The sequence below is a fragment of the Vulpes lagopus genome, chromosome 6, assembly GCF_018345385.1.
Source record: "Vulpes lagopus strain Blue_001 chromosome 6, ASM1834538v1, whole genome shotgun sequence".
Classification (NCBI taxonomy): domain Eukaryota; kingdom Metazoa; phylum Chordata; class Mammalia; order Carnivora; family Canidae; genus Vulpes; species Vulpes lagopus.
The window spans coordinates 20,483,676-20,506,173 of NC_054829.1; the positions used below are offsets into that span (position 1 = coordinate 20,483,676).

Consider the following 22,498-nt stretch of genomic DNA (forward strand, 5'->3'; position numbering starts at 1 on the left):
CACATGCCTTATGGTCCATCTCTTAGAGCCTGGTGCTACTTTGTCTTCATGCCTATTGGATTTAGTCCTATTCATTTCCACTGACTTAATTTCATGCCTTTTTGACCGAAAGTTTTATGTATTCTGTCTCCAATATTTCTTCTTTCTAGTCTACTAAAACAGTTAAACAGTTATAAGATTCTTTCTCAGACACTGTTTTCCTTAATTTTTCAAGAATCTTACTAAAATTTAAATTTGCTAGACTTAACTTCAAGGGCAAATTTACCCAGTCACGAATTTGCCAAATGGCTAATTCTCTGATTTTAACAAATTTTAACAAACTGGCCAGTTCATTAAAACAACACTTTTGGAAACTATATGAACAGTTACAAAACAAGTTGTTTTGTACATCAATATGTTGGGAAAATTGGCTATTTAATCAAGTTACTTTTGGCAAAGTGACTAAGGTTATGTCGATTACCTGCCTTCCTCATTTCTTGTTTCTCCGTGTACTACTTTTGAGTTAATCCCCTTTGTAGCATCATGCTCTTTACCATTCAGTCACCTCCCCATTCAAAGTGTGGGCTGAGTGGGAAGCAAGTCTTCTCACAAGGCAGTGCTGTACATGTGTCGTGAACTGTCATCATCAGACACCCCCCCCCAGCCCCCCAGAAAGGCTCCAGGGGAAGAGAAATTTGGCACTAAACAGATAAAGAAGATTCTGAGATGATAAAAGGTGGAGAGCTTTAAAAGGGTGATTTAATCTTTACTGTACCAATTGGACCCAGTCTTGGTTTTTCCATTCCTTTTGGTAAGTATTGATTTTTGTTGTTGTTTTTACTTTTTTCTTTTTCAAATATCTTCCAAAGAATAAAGAGAAATTTTCCTCATATTTCAAAGAGGAAAAATTGATTCTGTCTTGCAAATACCACATGGGTCTATTGTACCATGTTATATATCTAAGATACATAATGGATCTTGGTGAGCTTATTTTCTCAAAACATTTTCCTGTTTCACCATCCTAGGAATTATTTTATTGTTATTCATCAATTGTTTCCAACTATGCTAGAATAAACTAAAATAGTATGTAAGGGGAAGAATAATGAAATCATACAGAAGGATTTGCAATAAGTGGACTAAATCATTACTATTACATAATATTTCAGTTTTCTTACTGTGTTTTCCAAAGTCTATCAAGAAATGAAGAGATTTTACCTTACCTGCACTTTACCAGGTTATCCTGACACACTTTGATGGATGCTGGAAGAAGACACAAGACAAAAGACTATTACTCACAGCACAGCAGGCCCCATGAGCTACCTACATGTTTGCATCTTCCCTTTGCTTCTCAAGTCTCATAGGGGCAGTGGACATGGGTGTAGATTATTGTTGCACCCAAAGTGAATTTGTGTTATAGTGAGGAACCCTGAGGTTGTGCAACCCTAGTCTTATAAAGAGAGCTACAAGAACTCTTACCTTTGTACTAGGGGGAGATACTATCTCTATTTGCTATACAAACATCCTTGAAAAGCTATTCTGAGATAAAAGCTATCACAAGCCATGTTAGCAGTGCCATGGAGAAGTACCTCCCAAGTTGTTGTATTACCTTTCAAGAAGAAGCTTTGTAGTGTTTTCCGTCTTTTTTTTTTTTTTAAAGATTTATTTATTTATTCATTCATAGAGACAGAGAGAGAGAGAGAGAGAGAGGCAGAGACACAGGCAGCGGGAGAAGCAGGCTCTATGCAGGGAGCCCAACGCAGGACTCCATCCCAGGTCTTCCAGGATCAGGCCCTGGGCTGAAGGCAGTGCTAAACCGCTGAGCCACCCAGGCTGCCCTGTAGTGTTTTTCATTAGTATTATTACTTTTATTGAACAGTGGTTGAGAATTCTGAATTTCTCATTTTCTCCCATAATGACAAAGAGAAGGAAACTGACAGAGGAAGACATTTCACAGTTATGATATATCAGAAGGCAAATATAAAGAGATAGACAGCAGCACTCTAGAAACTAATGATGATGGTGAAATTGATTGTATAAGCAGAGTCAGATTATGAGTCTTCAAATGATACTATCCTAGATGATTTTTGCAAACTGAAGAATATATGAATAAACAATAAATCTCTAAGGAGTAAAAGGAAATAGGATACTCTCATCAAGTTAGTTATTCAACAAGAAGGAGTTCTCCTTGCAGTAATTTGCAGCAAGAACCTGGACCAGCCCATTTTGCTAAAGAAATGTAGTCAGTACTCTTTCAACTTCTATTATGTTAATTCACCAAAATTTATTTGATATGGTTCATAAGTGGGCAAATGCAGGTTGTACAGAAATGTGATTAGAAGGAGAAGATGACAAAGGAAAATGACCATTCTAATTAATGCTTATAAATCTAGAAAATGAAAAAAATTACAGTTATATAGTGAAAAGATAGCTTTACCAATTTAAAAAAGTTAAGAGCTATCATATTTTTAGAAGTATTGGGTTTTGAAGATGCAAATGCAATAATGAGCCAGAAGTAATGATAAACTAGGACTCATTAGAAATACATTTGAAAAAAAAAAAAAAAAGAATACATTTGAAATCTGAAATCAATATTTATAAGATGGGTATTTTCCAGAATTGTGAATGATAGTTCATCAGTAGTCAGTTGCATTCATACCTTTAAAACTAGAGAATATATAAGATGCTTAAATTCTTACTAAGTATCTAATAAAGTTATTCTTTACTGTCATTCTCTAAATTATTTATCATAAAACTAATTTTTTTTAAACTTCACCCACTGGACCAGAGTAAATAGTGATGACTAATTTTTCTGATATACTAAAGATTAAGCAGAAATATATTGTTGTCTTCAGGATCTGGGAGCAAAGTGCCATTCCTTCCTTTTTGTTTGGTTGGTTGTTTTTGTTACAAATCAATTTCCTATGGTTCCCATGCAAATTGCAACTGACTTCAAATGACATTATAGTAAATTTGATAGACCCAGATGTTTACATCTCCAGAAACTTCCTTTAAATCATTGGATTCTCTCTAAGAGAACTAGAGTAACAGCATATTTATATTTAAATGCTCCACATGACTTTGTAGTATGTATCTATGTCTGCACCTTTTAGAAATAATATAGAACAAACCTCTCACCTTTGGCCTCCAACTAAATCTGATGATGGGGGGGGGGGTACATAAAGGCAGTATAAAGCAATATAAGATACTTCAAATTTGGTCTTTCTGACTGGTACTTCTCAAGGGTATCCTGTCCTAATATATCCCAAGAAAATGTAGAAGGAGGAATCCTCAAAGAAAAAGTTGAATACTTTTCTCACATAATTTGATTTATTGTGGCAACTTCCTTATTTCAGAGTGTAACCCAGAACTCCTGGCATACCCATATTCACTGGAGAGCATATTAGATCCTAAACCGAAAATAAATTATCTTTCACGTTATCATATTTTAAAAATACCATTGCATGTATACAGTTAACTGGATGGCTGAGAAGCAACTATAGCACCAATTTTAATAAGTATTTATTGAGTAGCTATCCTGTATTAACGCCATAGATCCAAAGAATAGTAAGGTTTGTCACCATACTTAAAATTTCCCAGTTTAATGGTGAAAAATTAAGTTAATATATATACATTATATATGTATATATACATATATAATGTATATATTTCTATTGCCCTAATAATTTATTTTTACTCAGGAACCAAAGAATATACTTGAAATAAATCTGGGCAGCTTTAATAGAGTGAAGTCTGATGTACTAATGTTATAATTTGATTTGCACATAGTAAGTGCTTAGTAATTCTTATTGCATAAAGGGAAGACTGATGTTTCATCTAGTTTCTGTATGGTAAATGCTGTGAAATCTTGCCTAATTTCCAGAGTATCGCATGTTCTCTAAAATTTTTGTAACATACTTTAAATGTCCAAAGTCATGTGGTTTTGGCTACTTTTGATTTTTGTTTTTTTAAATGTGTCCAGTAGAGGCTGCAGAACTTTTTCTTTTTAGTTGAGCATATTAAAACGAAGTGGGGGGAGGGAGAGTAAGTTCAAAATTTCAAATTGTTTTGGCAAGACCAACTCCTTTTCATACTAACCACGAGGCCACAAAGCTTCATTGTTGTCCAGTTAAATGAATGCATGGCTTTCATTTGGGAAAAGGAAAAAAAAAACTTTCTAGCAATTTAAATTTCAGGAAAACAATTGGTTGTGGCAAATGTCAGATGAATTTGCTCACCAAATCATATTGTCAGCTGTTTTATGCCCACCGGCTTTCATAGCCCATCTCTCTCAGCCCATGACAGAAAATGCAGAAACTGGCTGGCTTTAGTTAAAAAATAAATACTTTTGCTCACATATGCTCCATCTGTGCCCTCTTGCCCTTCTGTTCACCATTCAGGACATAGCTTTAACAGAGTATCATAAACATACTTAGTGTTCACCTTTAACTTTAGTTGCTTACGTGAGCTGTCTGCTAAAATGTATTGCTCTAACATCAGATTATTGGTATTTTGAACTAAGTATGGCCTGGCAGTTGGGGTGCCTTAAGAGATAGTTCAGTTGAATTTTCAATGGTTTTAAAATATTCTAGATAGTCTCTGCTTCTGTCTGCTTTGGCAACAGTCAGGCCAGGGTAATGCTTTGTACAAGATCCAAAAGAGTGTTTCTAAGTGTTCAAAAAAGGATTAATTATGAAAGCAAACTTTAAAAGTATAGGCAAGGTTGATCTCAGTTATTTTTGAATTAAGTCTCAAAGCCACAATGATAAAAATAAAATACCTTGCCTGATTTCTATTTAGATCTGATCTGCCTGTCACCAGAAACTCATCCATATAGGGGATTAACTGTTCACATGCTCTTTCAAAATCCAAGTGCTATGTGTGGAGTAATGGAAAATGATTAATTTGTTTTGTCATTCTCTTTGAGAACACAGGACATCTCTTAAAAAGAAAATAACCCTTTATTTTGAGAACAGAGAAGATTAATTATACTCACCTCACCGAGGCGCTTTTAAGTAAATTAGCCTGGACCCTGCCTCAACCAGAACAATTATCATTCCTTATCAGTGTTCACGTCAGGACCCTCTGTTCCATGTTAAATACGAAAGAGGCAACTGTGATTGCCTGCGTTAGTGTGTCTTGAGGCCTTGGGACGAGGGCTTTGCAGTATTCAGGGAAATGATTAGCATTTCTCAGTATCTGCCCTGTTTCAGGTGTCCCCGTCATGGCCTAGCATGGCTAAGCCCCTGCCAGTTCATCCCCAGGAAGCAGGGTGTTCTCTGTATCACAGGCTTCCTGCTTCAGCTTATTAGGTCCTGAAGAGCATCTTATTTCTCATCTTCTTGTCTCTAACTCTTGTCTACACCTTTTAACTCAACTTAGAGTCCCTCATTTTTGTTCCAGTTCTGTTTTTTGTTATTTCTTTAATTTGGGGTCTGTTTAGAAACATTCTCTGCACCTCAAAAACAATTGCTTTTCAAATTCCACCTTTAAAAAATCTCTAGTGGATTTTTCTTCCCCACATTTCTGAGTTGTAATTGTGCCTTTCATAATTTTTGTGCTGAGGAGAGTGCTTTTTGTTGTTGTTGTTCTTCATAAAACTAAAGTCTATTGTGTGTGATGCTAAGTACTTGCCACTAGAAATATAGGGAAAAAACACAGTCTTGCCTTTAAGGCATTTGCTGTCTACTAAAAGAGACAAGCACAGAGGTAGAAAATGATTAGACACAAGACAGGAGACGTATGTGCATAGGAAGCACTGAGGATGGGCACCTAATCCAGACTTTAGGGGACCCTTTTCCAGAATAATAGCTAGGATCACCATTGTAACAATAGCTAGAGCTTCCTGAGTGCTCACTAGTGTCCCTCCATGCTCTAAGTACCTTACATGTGCTAATATATTTGGTAACATATGACAATAATTCTCCACTATGAGTAGTGCTATCATTCCTATTTATAAATGAGGAAACTGAGTCCCAGTGCAGAGAAATCTGGGAACTTCCCTAGAGACACATAGCTACAGGTGACTAAACTAGGATTTCAAGTCAGGCAGACCAGCTCAAGAGCCCATACGTTTAACTACCATGTTAGAGAAGGTAGTGACCATGCCAAGTCTTGCAGAAGGAGAATCAGTGTGCTAATTTAAGCAGTGTGTAGAGAACATTCAGACAGATGGGCTTCATGTGCAAAGTCATGATTGCACAGAAGCTTTTTGGAGAGAAGCAAAAATATGGAGTAATAGAACTGGAAGCTAATTAGCACTATTTAGATGAGGGAAGTATCTATGTATTTCTAAGGGCAGTTATAAAGTTAAAAAAAATTGAAAGCAATTCTTTGCTTTTGGAAGTATCTGTTCTAAAAAAAAAAAAGATAAATATCTGGGTTTTTTGATGGGGCAAACACAAAAATGTCTTTCTTCCTGTTTTTCTTATGTAATCATTAGCCTTGCTTTCTGCTATAAAGGAGTGAAGGTTTTCCCATCCCACAGGTATTCCTGGGTATGGATTAACTCTGAAAATCCCATATATGATTTTCTCCTTATTTTATCTTTATAAAACCATTTTATATACTCTTTACAACATCTTAAGCCTAAAAACCAGATCCCACCCTAATCTGGAAAAGAAGTTAAAGGTACAGTGACTAAAGCTACAGCCAGAAAGTCCCTTTAGAGATTTTTAGATCCTACATTCCCATTTTCCTGATTGGGAAGCCAAAGCCCCACGGGTTAAATGATTTTCCCAGGTCATGCAACTGGTTACGACAAAGCTGAGATAGAACTTTGTATCTCCTGGTTTCTAATCAGTGTTTTTTTTAACTCTATTGTGCTGCCTCACTTCAGACAGAAGACTACAATGATAAAAATGTTATCTGATGCTTCTAAATAATATAAGAGGGGATCCCTGGGTGGCGCAGCGGTTCGGCGCCTGCCTTTGGCCCAGGGCGCGATCCTGGAGACCCGGGATCGAATCCCACATCGGGCTCCCGGTGCATGGAGCCTGCTTCTCCCTCTGCCTGTGTCTCTGCCTCTCTCTCTCTCTCTCTCTCTCTCTCTCTCTCTCTCTCTCTGTGACTATCATAAATAAATAATAATAAAAAAATTTTTTAAATAAATAATATAAGATTTTAGAGAAATCTTTTTTTCCAACATTTTAGGACATTTTCAGATGCTTACAGTCAGAAAGTATGTTTTGGGGTAAATCAAGGGCTTTTGATATAGCACCAGTCACTTTCTAGGCATATGGCATATTCTCTCAGCAAATTTCTTATGGAGTTCTACCTACATGGTGCCCATAAAGTGGGTCTCAGAGTTTCTGCTGCTCAGCAGGACCCTAGCCTGGGAATGAGATGCCCAATTCGCCTTCTCACAGTTCTCCCCATGCTCTAGGAGTTCTCCTGCATGGGTGAGGAACTAGCAATCTGAAAACAACATCAAAGGGTTTTACTTTGAGCTGTAAATAAGAGCATATCACTTCTCTGCTCAAAGTCTTCAGAAGACCTTCGATCTCATTCCAAATTAAATATAAAAACTTTACTGTGGCAAAAAAAAAGGCCCTCTTAAGATCTTGCCCCAAAGGCATCTTTGGCTTCATCTTGTTGTGTGCTTCCTCAGCTTACTCCGAAAGAACAGTGCCCAATATAGAGGAGGCACTCACTAAATGTTTGCAGGTTGAATAAATGGATGAAAACCTTTTCATCACTGAATAAGACTCATTCATTCATTTGTTTATTCATACATTCATGCAAGAAGTAGTTATTAAATACCACTTCTATAGAAGCACTGGGTGGAGTGCTGGGGGTATGGTGGTGAGGGAAGATAAATGTGCCCTACCCTTGTGATACTTATTTCCCAGTGTCAATAAATAATCACACAATATTCTGGTGAGTGTTGTAAAGGCTCAGGGTGCAGTGGAGAGCTTGTTTGATGGAATCCGTAAAGGCAGGGGAGCCTTCCCTAAGGAAATGATAAAAGATAACAAAATTTAACCAGTTTACTTAAGATTTGTACATTTCATTGGGCATAAATTTTACATTTTAAAATTAAAAATCCAAGTGGAGCTAATATGCCTGCTGAAGTCTTTAGGGGAAAGTGTACTAATATATATAATTTACTTTGTAAGGCATCCAAAAAATGAGTTGGGTTGTTGGATATACATAGGGATGGATAGATGGATTAACATCATAAAGCAAATGTAATGAAATGTTAATAGCAGAATCTAGATGGTGAGTATGTAGGTGATCTCTGTAAATTTCTTTCAGATTTCCAGTATGCTCGAAAATGCTCGTAATGTTGGGGGGAAAAATTTTAACCAGATAAGGAAACTGGAGGGAACATTCTCCACTGAGGGCACAGTATGTATAAAAGTAATTTATGTGCCATTAAACTCCAATTTCTTTTGTTTGTCAAATAATGTGTGTAGAACAGTAAATGTATTTCTAAATATTGGATATAGTTTTAATTAATTTTGCCTTGTTTCTGCATCAAACTCTGTAACTAATTTTATCAGTTATAAGTTTAGACTGTCACTGACCTCATCTTCTGCATTTGAGAATTACCAGAGTTGACAGTACCTCACAGAACCCGCCTTTTTTAAATACCTGCTGTTTGGAAAGTATCTGACCACCTTCAGTGCACTTTCACATTCACTCTCTTACTTGATAATAACAGCTACCCTGTGGGTATGAGACAATAAAGACCATCAGTATTTATCCCCATTTTGCAAAATAAAAGACTGAAGCTTGGAAGGGCAGGGAAAAATAATATTCCCCAAACCACAAAATACAAGTAACGTTGCTGGAACTGTGGATATCCACAGGTCAGGTATGCTGATTTCTGGTTCAGCATGCCTTACACCTCCCCACTGTTCATCTGCCAGGATAAAATACACGTCTGGGACCAGTAAATCAAAAGTATGGTTTCTTTACCTGCCACAATAGCAGAAATTGCTAAACTCCATCTCTTCCAGGAAGTCTTTGCATATTTTGTCCCTTGTTAACATGCAGTCACATCTTGTAGGCAAACGTTCTTAAAATTCTTTGCCTTGGTACTAAATTTTATTTTCAATTTTAAGAAATAAAGTGATTTCACAGAAATTAGATGTGGATGTCAAGACCCACCTGCCTGTTGACCAGTTAGTTGTAAGGGCATACAGAGAACAGTAAACTAGGCCTCACTTTTTTTCATGTTTTTTTTCCCCCCCTCACATCAGGGAGCAGCAAGAAAAAAATGTAAAGGGAATCTCAAGAGGAAGAGTTATCTTTGCTTATTCCTTCTATCTTCCTTTCCCCTTCAACTCATTCTTGGTATTATTGAAAAACTCCTCCAAGTAATCTAAAAATAAGATCATGAATTGACTATGACTTATGATTTGGTTATGTCTAAAAAAAGTGGTAATCTGGAATGGCAAATTCTGTATGTTTCATAAAGTTCTTCACTTAAAAATTATTGTGAATGAGAATTGGTAAAGGTCTAGAAAGCTTTCTTTATTCAAGTTTTTCAATGAAGATGCGCCACCTGTTCTCAAATTTTATAGATGCATGCTTTTTTAAAGGAAATCTAATTTGAGTAGAATGGTGTTATAGGAAGACAGAATTTGTTGTTGACAGTTCTTCTGGATTTTAGCTCAGATATAGTCACTGATGTCATCTGGCCATGTGAACTGGTAGTTTTATGTAACAAGCCTTATTTACCTTCATACTTCAAGAGACACATAAATACATTTACCTAAGTGGGTATCTGATTTGTAGAACTCTCTTAAAGTACACAATTTAGAAATGGAGGACTCCTCTGATATTCTGAGAAATCCCCACACCTCTGAGCACTGAGACCCTTTGAAGGATGTACATGAACAATATTACTTGCTGGCCTATTCTCTGCTACTGTTCCGTTTTCAATAAGTGCCTGATACAGTTTGGATGAAAAGAGGGCCCTATGAAGCCGATACAGCTGTGCTGGATAGAGTCCCCACACGTAAAAAGGCAGACAGTCTATCCTTTTTATGATTTCACCCTTCCTCCCCTTGAAATTTGTTTACTCAGGTCCTCTTACCACCTTTCAGCCATTTGTCAAGAAAGTTTTGCAGTGGATCTCTTTCCAAATGAAATAGAATTGCATTTTTGAACCCAAATAAACTGCTTCATAACCTTGTTTATTTAACATCTGTATAGTGCCAAAAATGCACACACTTATTTTTAAAATAAAAATATAGCATCTCCTTTATTTATCATCTAAACCTGAAAACATATGATTTCAATAGCACTCTAAGAAAATGGTAGTTGTTATATGCTCAGAATAAAATAAACACGTGCATTTTTACAAAGAGAAGTATATCTACCAAATTTTAACCCAGGGTTAAATCTGTTCCTTTAAGCTTTCTCTACAGGAGACTGGAAACTAACAACTGCAGTGAAGTCCCTTTCTAGTTCCTAATTGCTGCTACTTATGTTGTCATACTACATTCATTATTCAGTTTCCCTGTAGTCTGAAACAGAGTAACAACCAAGGAAAAATATACTGTTGACCGGTACAAACTGCTCAACTACATGGCAGTTTGGTGTGTGTTGAAGATTTTGGAATAGTAAAATTGCCAGCTTAATTCTTTGCTTTCTTCAACAGATTGACAGCCAAACCTGCCTATAGGTGCAAAAGCCATACATAGAGCCTAATGGACAGGATTTCTGAATTTCACTGTTGTTTCTACTGCTCGATCTTGCCTTAGTCTAGAGAAAATAAATGAAACCTCAAACTTTCACTTCTCTTTTTTTTGAGCCAAGATTCGGTGGGTCAATCAGAGAGTGGTAACTCTGCCTTTGTCTTTCCTCAGCCAACATTTATCAAAGCACCTCTTGTGGCCAGATAGCTATACTATCACAGAATGTTACAAAAAAGAAAAGGGTGTGTTAGTTTCATAAGACTGAATCTCATACTTAACTTCCTCAAATCAAAAGAAGGAAAATCCTGAGCCCTTTTGTGCTTGTGTGTGCTTGGATGCACAGACCCTTCAGCACTGGCAAAGTGAAATTCTTCTTGCATTCATCTTGAAACTTCTCTTCCATAAATAAGCCCATTGGGGACATATCCCCAAAGTTCTAGATGCCAAAAGTTGATAGCTAGAGAGGGATTAGGAATTTACATAAAACAATTCTGGTGATTTACCATTAAAGTATTTATATAATAAAAAACTGTTGGGGCTCTGGGTGCCTCAGTTGGTTAAGCATCTGCCTTCAGCTCAAGTCATGATCTCGGGGTCCTCGGATTGAGCCCCACATCAAGCTCCCTGCTCAGTGGGGATCTGCTTCTCCCTCAACCCCCCCTGCTCATCCTTTCTCTCTCTCTCTCTCTCTCTCTCTCTCTCTCTCTCAAAGAAGTGAAATCTTTAATAATAATAATAAAAAAAAGAACGCTGACATTTCTGCATCTTAACTGCTTGGATTCATATCCCAGTTTTGCTACCACATGACTGACGAGATTTATTTACACTTTGATTCTCATTTACTTCATCTGTATAATGGGAATAACAGATCTATCTATGTCATATGATGGTATAAGGATTAAGAAGTATATTCAAAATTGAGTTACAATTTTTGTGGTTCAGTCCTTCATTGTGCTGCTAAACAGAATTAGAAGTAATTGATCATTTGCTTTGTCACTGCTCTTAGTTCAGTGGAGGTTCAGTCCTTAAGCCTCTGAAATAAACTAGGTATTCACAATGTATTGGTTCTTTATTAAAGGGATTCTTAATTGTGAATTTTTCTTTATTTTCAATTTTCATATAAAATTTAGTATCTTGTAATATTTTCAAAAGAGAAATCGTGTTTAAACTCTTTTGTGAATGTCTCATTTAGTTCTATAAAATTGACCTAAGGAAATTAAAGACAGGTTAAGCACCTGTCATTTGCTGGTGCCATTACTAAATAAACTGGAGAAATTATTCCCTTAATTCTAACAGTGGGGACTTGTCTGTGCCCTGTAAAGCATTAAACTATGTAAGGTAGAAACAATTAACTGGCTTAAAAAAATAAAAAAAGTTTCCCTGACTCTGCATGAGGTATTTTGCCCTAGGAACTAACATGTTATATTGGTCCTTATGGCATTTAAAAACAACAAGTTCCTTATTTAGATTATTCATCTGCTAATGGTTCCATTTTTCTAGCACTTTCATTTTTGGGGGAAAAGTGAACTTGAAGTGACATGTAATGTGACTAGACTCTAATCATAGAACCTCAGACAATCTCATGTTATAAAAAAAAAAGTGTGAATGTGCATACTCTTAAGTCTATATGCTAAAGTGGTGGGTTTAAGCACACTCACATGCATAGAGAAAGAGACAACAACAGAAAATAAATATACTCCCTCATATCACTTAATCATGAAATTATGAGATATAAGATGCCTGCAGTCCTGGACTCATTTTCTTTATTATTTCATCTTATTGTTGCAGATGCCTTAGAAATCTCAGCATCTGTATATGTAATTTCTTTAAAATAAGTGCAATGAATTTTTTCTTTGTATAATTCTTACGTCTTTTGCATATGCAAATTTCTCCTCCCAGTAAAAGTTCCTAAAGAACAGGAAGTGTGCCATCTCTGTCTTGCAGAGTTTTCTGTGATATGTAGATATATATTTGATGTTACCTGGTTGACAAGGCTGTAAGGATGAAGGGAAAGGCTTGTGTACCAAAACTATTTCTGATATTGAGGAAGATACTTAAAAACAACACATAAAAGAAGTATAAAGTAAGCCAAACTAAAATGGATGATGAAAAACTTTAAAGATATTGATGAAGATCTAGGGGAAGGGAGAGGAGAGTAGAAAAATAACTGTACTTAAGAAAGTAGGAGCCAAAGACTTTTTTAAGATTCACTCAAAAATATATATATAGCCATTTCGAATATGCATCCAAAAACTATCAAATAGTCAAAATAAACTAGTATGTGAAAATATGCAAGAAAAAAATGTCTTCATGCAGTCACCTGGTTGATTTAAAAATGTAAACAAAAATATTTGCATAACATGCCCAATTTTATAGTAGGGAAAAAAATCATTTGCTTATTTTAAGAACAAAACGAGTTTACATACTTCTCCCCAGTTCAGAGGGTCACTTCTGAATGTGAAAATTTATGGGATTAAAGAAAGGGAAATAAAGTTTCCAAACTACAAGTCTATTGGAATCATTGTTTATGAAGATTTTTTTTGATGCAAAAAATTTTGTTTTAAAATCACCATGGCATGGATTTGTATTTCGTTGTTAAAAAGCCAGTACAATTCTTGAGGAAATCTATTAATTTTACTGTTGAAATGAATATAGCACATATGGTGGCTAAAACTACTTGCTGTCCTAAACCTACATGTTGGGGCCTATACTAAGAAACATGTCATTTTAATGAATCTTTCCTACACAGGAAAAAATTAAATGAAGCCATTTAAAATGCATAGGCATTTAAGTGAGCACATGCAGGGAAAAAGAAAAAAAAAAAAAAACAGAACAAAACCTAACAAGCATATAAATGTTAAGCAGAAGGAAGAAAATACTAAATTCTTTAAATGGAACTCCAAAGGAAGATTTTATGAACTTGAAGAAACAGCACATAGAACTCCCAGTTTCAAAAAGGTGAAGTTAGGGTGTTTCTGCTCTCTCAAAAATCACATTAGAAAAATAAGCATATGAAGAAAGAGAAACACTGATTTTATGCATTGACAACTAGAAGACATGTCCAACTCCCAAGTTGGAGAACTCTGAAAGAAAAATGGTAAAATGAATTCAAAACAGAGAAGGTAAAACTCAGGTGCCTGTCACAAGGATACCCATGGGAAGGAAATGTCATTCACCCTGCAGAATTTGAGAAACTTTTGAATTGGATGTACCATTTACTACAGAAGGAAAGGGTGGAAACGAGTATATTAAAAGTGTCTGCAAGGAGAAGTTAGACCTTCAACTCTCTGTCTCCATCCCTACCCCAACACAAACCCTGCGAGGATATATGTGTACTGGAGAAGCTCTGGATTGAGGGCAGACAACAGCAGTAGGGTGACATAGAGGATTTAAAATAGGAAAATTAAGTGTAAGTGGGTATACCAAATGATGGTAAAACCAGTTCCTAACTGTGTCTGGTTCCAGAAAAACTGAACTCCCTCTGGGGGAAAAAATCCTCATAGCCTCAAAACTTGGAGCTGCCTCCTACAAAAAAAAAAAAAAAAAAAAAAAAAAGCCAATTGACCAATTGATTAGCTTATGATATCTAATTATGTATTTCTCAGGCATTATTTTCAATAATTAAGGCATTTGTGCTATGTAATAACTAACAAATCCTGAACTCTCATGGCTTAACGTAATAGAGGTTGATGTCTCACTCAAATGAAGTCCAATATGGCCAATGGCTCTCCTCTCTCTTGTAGCTATGTCATCAGAAGTATGTGGTCTCCAGGGTCCTCATAGCAAGGACTGGAATGGAAGCAGGAACAAACACACAGGCTCTTAACTGACTCAGCTCATGAGTGAGACATGTCACTTGCACTCAGGACCATTCACATGGGAGACATAGGGTAGCAACACATGGAGTATTGGGTGGCCACTAACTTTTCCACAACACTGTGCAAACTTATTCTCACAAGGCACTCCATGTTCTTCCTGTGCACCAGCCACAGGGTTTGTGGTTTACTTCATTGAATAATTATAATTCATTTGAAATTTAAAAGCTAATATCTTTGTTGACTAAGAATATAAAGAGGTGCTGGCCTTGTGACAGGACTATCTAGTCTCATTGTTATGCTACCACTTCTAGTTCATATTGCCTTTAAACTAATTTTCAGATCTTTCCCCCTTAATGTTTATATTAGTGAGTATAAACCAGTGGCCAGCTAATCAAAGACTAATTTTTTTTTTGTAATCAGTGGGATTTTTTTTGTCCCTGTTGCAAATATTTAATTTCAGATGTTTCTCCCAAGTTTTATGAGACCTTCTTTTTTAACTAAAACAATTGTTGAAAACTCTTTTCTTCTTTATAATGGCAACAGGTGAAGATCTATAATATGTGCCATAGAAGAGTAACTGTGAATTCATCTATTTCTCAGTATTATTTTGTGCTTTATTTCTGATGTTCACTGAAGCAGGTTTGTAAATTAATATTAATATGCAGTGCTCTATAGGAAGTTTTATAGCATATCAATTGAAAGTAATTATCCAGGAAGAGTTTTTATATGTAAGTCATTTTGGCAGATGCATCTCACTGAAAGGAAATAACTCTCCTGACTTAGAAAGATCTGTTTATCTTAGAAATACTATTATATCTGTTCTTTTTTGACTCTCTAAATCTATGCCTTGAATTGCTTCTAACCATAGTACAAGTGATTTTTAGTACTTGGATTCTGAGAGTATTGATCAATTTTTTATAATGTTTGGTTTCCTTATGTTTTCTTTTTCAGAGTACCCGATTGGCCTTGGACCATCTGGAGTCTGTGCCTGAGAAACTGAGCTTACTAGAAGATTTCAAAGACTTCAGAGTGAGAAAAAGTTGGCTTGTCTCTTTCAGTATTCCTATTTGAGTGAGAACATTTGACATCTTCCTGATGTGCAAAGAAGATTGTAGGGAGGGAAGAAAGACCAAAAAAAAAAAAAAATTGGGGATTCTTAATACTCCACCTTATCAGAGTTTATTGACGTTGTTAAGTCAGGATCGAAAATATTGGAGCTTCTATATTACCACAATGGAGGAAAATAAAGATTTTTACCCTCACACAAGAAGCTCATTTGGCTTCTGAAAGCTTTAACTTTAATTTAGGAAAACTTAAGACTTAAAACCAGTTACACATTACATTCACAATAGATAACGTTTTTGACAAGCAAATTTAACTTATGGACTATCTTCTTTTTTTAATTACAAATTTTCAGAGTGCTGTTTGTTTTAGAGATATGATAGTACACAGGTTATCTCTATGCTATGGTATTTGAATTCAGATCCACAGAGTTATAGATTTTATATCCCATGCTGTTTATTGATAGAACTCTAACCACAAATCATTTCATTATCAAGGAAATTAATTACATGTGTGGGTTTACCTACTGTAACTTATTGAAGTTCTCATAGAAGAGACATGCAAAACAAATCATTCTGCCACCAATCCTGCCAGACAAAGTTCAGACTGGAGAATACCTTGCATATCCCTTTAGGGACACATAATAATGAACAACTGTAGTGATTTATGATATCTTGGCCCCATATGACTAAAGCTAGCAATGGCGAGAGTGTTCTTTGAAAACCACGAACCTCTTATTTCACATTGGCTTTAAAATATAACTTATGTTACAGTTAGGTTTTATTTAAATCTTATTTGACAATCCAAGGAGTAGGAAATACAATCTAATCATGCCATATTGATTATCAGAGGCACTGATATAATGTGGCTCTCAAGATCTACACTATCTTAAAATCACCTTTCATTAAGCATATTTTGATAGTTCAGTAACTAAACATTATTGAACAGGATCCAAGGTTGAGCTGACACATCCAGAAATCTAGGCTTTCACAAATAGAACAAACCAAGTGTTTCTAGTACATTTTGCTAAAGTTCCAATTTGATTATTTATTTGCAGTCTACCAAAGGGTTACGAAACCAGTGTCCAATGAGATGTGATTTTGACTCCCATTATTACCCAATGTGGATAGCAGGCAATATGTTATGCCCATATCCCTTCCACTTTTTCCTCTGTAGCTAACAGAAGTCATCTTGAGGGAAGGAAGGGCAGACAAGAGAAGGTGTTGTAAATACGTGGCATTTGTCACTGAAAAACAGATGTCTGTCTTATGCCAGGATAAAAAAGAAAAAATTTAACCTCCAGTGACAGCTCACTTTTTCTCCAGGATCCTGCACTGAACAGAATATTCATAAGTACAATTAAAAAGTTCTCTGCTATTACCAAAAAGTTTTATCATTTTTTCATCATATAGGCTAGTGATTATCTACAAGTCTAGCTTATATATATACACACATATGGAGATGCCTATATAGTGAAGTTTTTAGGGAGAGTATTTTTCAAAGTTCATAATTGTACTTTCCAATGTTAATCATTAAAATTGAAACCTTTAGCTTTAAATGGAAACAAGTTCATAGCGAGTATTCTGCACAGTATTATGCAGTATTATGGAGCAGGCAGTAGCTATGTTCTAACCCTATATGACATTATTTTCAGATCCTCAGAGATACCCTACCCATGGACATTATTTCCCCCCCGCCACCTCTGAAGAAACTGAAGCTTGGAGTATAAAAATTAGTTGGAACTGTGATCTAGTTCCTTGTATTAACTACAAAGCCCATTTTCTTTGCCTTAACTGCCTCTAACTTGAAACCCACTCTACATATACTCTGAAGTCATCTCTATGATTAAAAAGAGCTTATTTCATCAACTTAATGAAAACAACTAGACATGGCCTTAAATAAAAATGCATAAAGCCTTTAGATTATGAGATGTAGATTGTTTCTCAAACCTCTAAAACTTTCTAAAAACCAAGATGCTGTCAACAAGAGCCCAAAGTCTAAGCTCTGATCTGAGCTTATGTACCAGGCAGAATTACTTAATATCTTAGGTACTTCCTCATCCCTAAAATGAGGGGCTTGAACAATATTATCTCTATGGTTCCTATTCATACTGGCATCACTAGCATCTTTGTGAAGATATATTTCACATGTAAGTTTCTTGATAGTCCTATGTCTATGACTCAGTAAATATAAGCTATTAAATACAAATCTCATCCTATTTAGATAGTCGGTTTTTTTCTTTAAAAATGTCATAGGCCCTCATGTTTTTTTTAACCTTATTTTGAAAGAAGTGGTTCAACTCTACAATTCCATATTTAAACTTTACATATTTGGTATGGTAGAAGGGAAATAGCTTTGGGCTTCAAGCCCAATCTGTCACAAATTGCCTAGTCTTGGGCAAATCATTCTTAACTTCCCCAGGCTATAACTTTTTATATATAAAAATAAGAACTTTAGAATTCTAATACCTCTTCTAGCTTGAACATTCAATAAGTTCCTTAGGACTATTTGGGGAACTAAATCCCATAGATAATTTTTCTTACATATGCATATCAGTTGCCCTCATTTTATTCTAATTTCTCCCTAATTCATAATAGAAATGTCTAAATAACTGAGTATCATGATTGCTATGTTCCATCCTCTCCCCAAAAAATGAAGGAAAGGAAGAAGGGAAGCGGAGGGTGGGGGAGAAAGAAGAATGAATGAATGAATGAGTGGCATTTTTCTTAATTTCTTTACAACTTGAAGCTCTTTATACTTTTGAGGGCAAATGAAGCATCCTTCAGTTTAAAAATCTACGTGATATATTGGTTAACAGGTAGAATGTTGCTTAAGAATTAATGATAAAAGAGGACTCTAGTTTTAAAGGTAACATTTAAAAAATATTTTATTTGAGAGAGAGAGAGAGAGTACATGTGCATGCACACACATGTGCAAGCGAGGGGAGGGGCAGAGGGAGAGAGAACCTGGAGCAGACTCTGCACTGACACAGAGCCCCACACAGGGCTCAATCTCACACCCACAAGATCATGACCACAGCTGAAACCAAGAATCAGATGCTTAACTGAGCCACCCAGGTGCCCCAGTGACTTTTTCTTTTTTAAACAATATTTTGATGTCAGGCACTACTCCAAGAGAGAGTGCACAACATTCAAAACTGGCATGGTGTCATTAACGACCATCTGAGGACAACCCACTGTTATTTTAACCTTTTTCCCTTCAAGTAAAGTGTCAGTCATTTCAGACTAGCATAAGGGTTTGTGAAAAGAAGGCAAATAACCAAAGTGGGACCCTATGGTTCCCTCAGATCTCTTTAAACACCTGTAATTATCAATACTTTCTTATTTTCATTTCAGGTACTGTGTTTACTTTCATCTACCAGTTTTGACATTGTTTTTTTTTGTTTTTGTTTTTGTTTTTTCAGGATTTCCGCAGTTTATCTGCAGAGAGAATTGATGGGAGATATTCTAAATACAGAGTTCACAGAGAGTCTCTACAGCAGCACCGAGATGACATCAAGTATAGAGTCAGAAGCTTCAAAGTAATGCCCTTTATATATACATTTTCAGTCTTTGAGCATTATCTGTGTTTATAACTAGAGCCTTCAAAGCTGTCCCTGCAGGATTCATGGAAGGGTGCTTATAAAATGAAATATATTCCTTAATCTTCAGATCTGTGGGAGTAGAGAGTACAATTTCCAGAGATTGTACCTGTAACTTTTTACTTGGAAACTCTCTTTAATTTTAGGCCATTATTGCTGAACATGTCTCTTGGCATTGATGTCACTTAAGAAATCATGTGCCAGGAGACCCCTGGTCTCTTGGTTGGTCAGGGACTCAGCATAGGTGGTTGCCCTCCACTGTGTGTCAGTCCAGCTACTCAATGTGGAAAGGCTCCAGAAGGTCAAGTAACACATAATACTTTGTAACCTCTAGTCTTGGCATGTATAATCATTCTTTTCCTCAGGATATGAACTCCATACAACTACTTCAGCTTATGTTCATTAGTGTGGAATTAACTCAAGAGACTCAGAAGATTTGTCCATGTTAACAAAAAAGCCTACCATTCTCTAGCATCCCCAAGATCCACCTGGGGTGTGGGTGATTTTAAACCCATTTGGCCCTGAACAGTTATTAGCTTAGAGCAGCATTTCTCAACCTTGGCATTAACATTTGGACCAGATAATTCTTTGTTGTGGAGGCTGTCTTACACATTATCAAACATTTAGCAGCATCCCTAGATTCTACTCACCAGATGCCAGTGGTGTCCTGCATTGCAAGTTATGACATCAAAACATGTCTCCAGCCACTGCCAAACATTGCCTAGAAAACAAAATTGTACCCCCATTCGGAACACTGACCTAGAAAGAATCCGTCTATATATTTGAATGTACACTCCTAAGTCAAGGGGAAAAAAAGGTGAAGGTTCTTCTGTCTTTTTTATATTCTCACAGACTTCAATATGTATGAATATTCCTTACACTGTATATATCCACTTATTACAGCCAAATGTAATTATTTCTAAGAAGCTCTTTCCCTCCTCTGAATGTAATTGGATGGAATGCTCAGTGAATATAAAGACAGTGTTCATTTCCATAAGGCCTTCCCTAGCATGCTTAAAATGAGCTCTCCACTTTCCCCATCCCAGATAAAAACAAGTTATACCACATTATCAATGCTCTTATTGTGCAAAGGGCATCCTCTGACTTTGTGCCTTTTTCCCTTTGTTTTTTATCATTTCGTATTCTTGACTATAACAATGACTGTGTTGCCTTATATAGCAGATCCTAATTTCACTAAGTCATCTTCTGACCTCCCAAATCAGGTCCTGTATATTCAAGCATCTCTCTACCACTTACAGGGGCTGCTGCTAACCTTCAACAGAAGTACGAGGGTCAGGCAGTCATAGCAAATAGCACTACCGACTCATTGCTGACCCGACCACATGAAGTTGCTGTTTGGAGGTGTCATGTTTTACATGCATTATGTCATTTAATTATTGCAGCAACTCTGTCAGGTTGGCACCATTATTTGTCCTCTTTTATATTGAAGGTTGTAGAGTAATGATTGAGCCAGGATTACAGCCTAAATCTGCCTGGCTTCGGTCATCTGTGTCCTTGACTGCTAAGCTCTAATAGTGTAAATTTGGGCCTCATATACCTTAATTTTTCTAGAAATCACCAAATGTAGGACTGTATTTTTAACACATGAAAATCCGTTGTCTCCAAAAATACGTAAACAATACATGCCTCTTAGTTCAACAGAAGTCTAGACACAAAGAAACCTTTAAAACATTAGTTTTCACTATGGTTAGATTTGATACCACGTGACTCAGTACTATCTAGTGACACCCAGATTGCTTTAAATCAGTGTAATTTCCATAACAGCATATGGCAAAGCTATGAATGTTTAACATGTTCAGCAAGTAATCTTGTTGGAGTTCTCTTTAAAATTACATTTGCAGCTGAAGCCTGGTTTGTGAGTGAGGACAACGCTTAGCAAAATGAGAAATAAGTTGAAAATTTTGCAGACAGGTAGTGCAAGAGAAGGCCGCAAAGCACATTTTATGATGACATTCCACATTAATACTACTTAAACATTTTAAACAATTGATCCATTTCAGTAATGAATATGTAGACTATCACCATTTGTAACAGATGTCTGTCCTGAAATAATGCAGTAATCTAACTCAGCACCCACAAGAACATATTTTTGTAGTTATTGAAAAAGAAAATGTGGGAGCACCTTTTGGCCCATTGTAGATGCCAACAACAATTTGCTTATATGCTTTTTATGAAAATTTACTGAAAATGTTTCAAAGGAAGCATGAGCTCAGATGGACAATGAGAGAATTGTTAATCATTTCTTGGCTTCATGGATAATCAGAAGAGCTACCTCTGGTTCATTATTGACATCCTGAAGGATATGCTTCAAGTAAAAGGCATTGGTCCACTATCAAGAGAGATGATGTCCCAGTTTTATATGATATTATTTCCACAGCTATTAACTTCCCTCGTATTTTGGTAGGAGAGTTCAAAGAAAAGGCACAATGCAGTGACTTGAATTTGTTGGTTCTCCTGATAACTGTGGTTCTGGGAAATCACTTACTGTAAGATTCAGTTTAATTTGACAAACATACAGCTACCGTACTGCAAAGCTCTGTACTACCTAATTGAGGTGAGGATACAGGACATATAAAGATGCAGAAGGCATGGTCTTTGTAGAGGGAATAGTTACCTATTTGTCTCTCTGAAGAGATTAATTCCTGCACTGTGTGCTAGAGCAGGAGTCAACAAACTACCTACCATGAGGCAAATCTTACCTGCCAACTGTTTTTTGTAAATAAAATTTTATTGAAGTTCAGCCGCACATTTATTCACATATAGTCTGTGGCTGCCTTCATGCTCAGCAGCAGAGTCAAGTAGGTACAGCAGAGAGTGAATGACTCAAAACACCTACTATATTTACTATCTGGTCCTCGAAAGAAAACGTTTGCCAACCCCTGGCCTAAAGAAAGGAGGAATTACCAACCTTGCCTTTCTTCCTCTGCACATATATACAGTATGTCCTCTTCTTTATTTACTAATCAAGTACTTTCCAGGCTCTTTGAAAAGTCATAATATCCATGCATTCAACAAATACTCACTCAGTGTTAGTTATGTGCCAGGAACTTACTAGTTGCATGTGACCCACATCAGTGAACAAAACAGATGAAGCTTCCTGCCTTTTGGGGGCCTCCATTCTAATTATAGGACATTTGTGTTGTTTCAATACAACATTCAACAAACATTTGAGTTTCTACTATATATAAGCATTCTGCTAGGGGCTAGAGACAATGGCATAAAAAGAAAAATCATAACCAACCCTTAGGAATTCAAAAGCCTTCACACAAAGTAGAGTCCAAAAGAGAAAGGGATAAATACTATAATGGAGGAGGCCTCAATAAATTGCCGTGAGTGTTTAAAGAAAAGAAAGATGCTTCCAAGGCTTTTGA

General features: G+C 36.2%; 1 protein-coding gene across 8 annotated transcripts in view; it reads left to right on the forward strand.

Annotated features, from left to right (window-relative positions):
- CEP128 (centrosomal protein 128) overlaps positions 1-22,498 on the forward strand; it is a 390,276-nt gene that overhangs the window by 351,328 nt on the left and 16,450 nt on the right. For 5 of the 8 annotated variants that reach the window (XM_041759758.1, XM_041759757.1, XM_041759756.1 and 2 more), the window contains 3 exons: positions 8,233-8,337; positions 15,395-15,472; positions 18,930-19,046. In XM_041759758.1, the coding sequence (XP_041615692.1) occupies positions 8,233-8,337; positions 15,395-15,472; positions 18,930-19,046 (300 nt within the window). The remainder of the gene's footprint in view (positions 1-8,232; positions 8,338-15,394; positions 15,473-18,929; positions 19,047-22,498) is intronic. The other 3 variants (XM_041759761.1, XM_041759762.1, XM_041759759.1) reach the window with 2 other exon arrangements.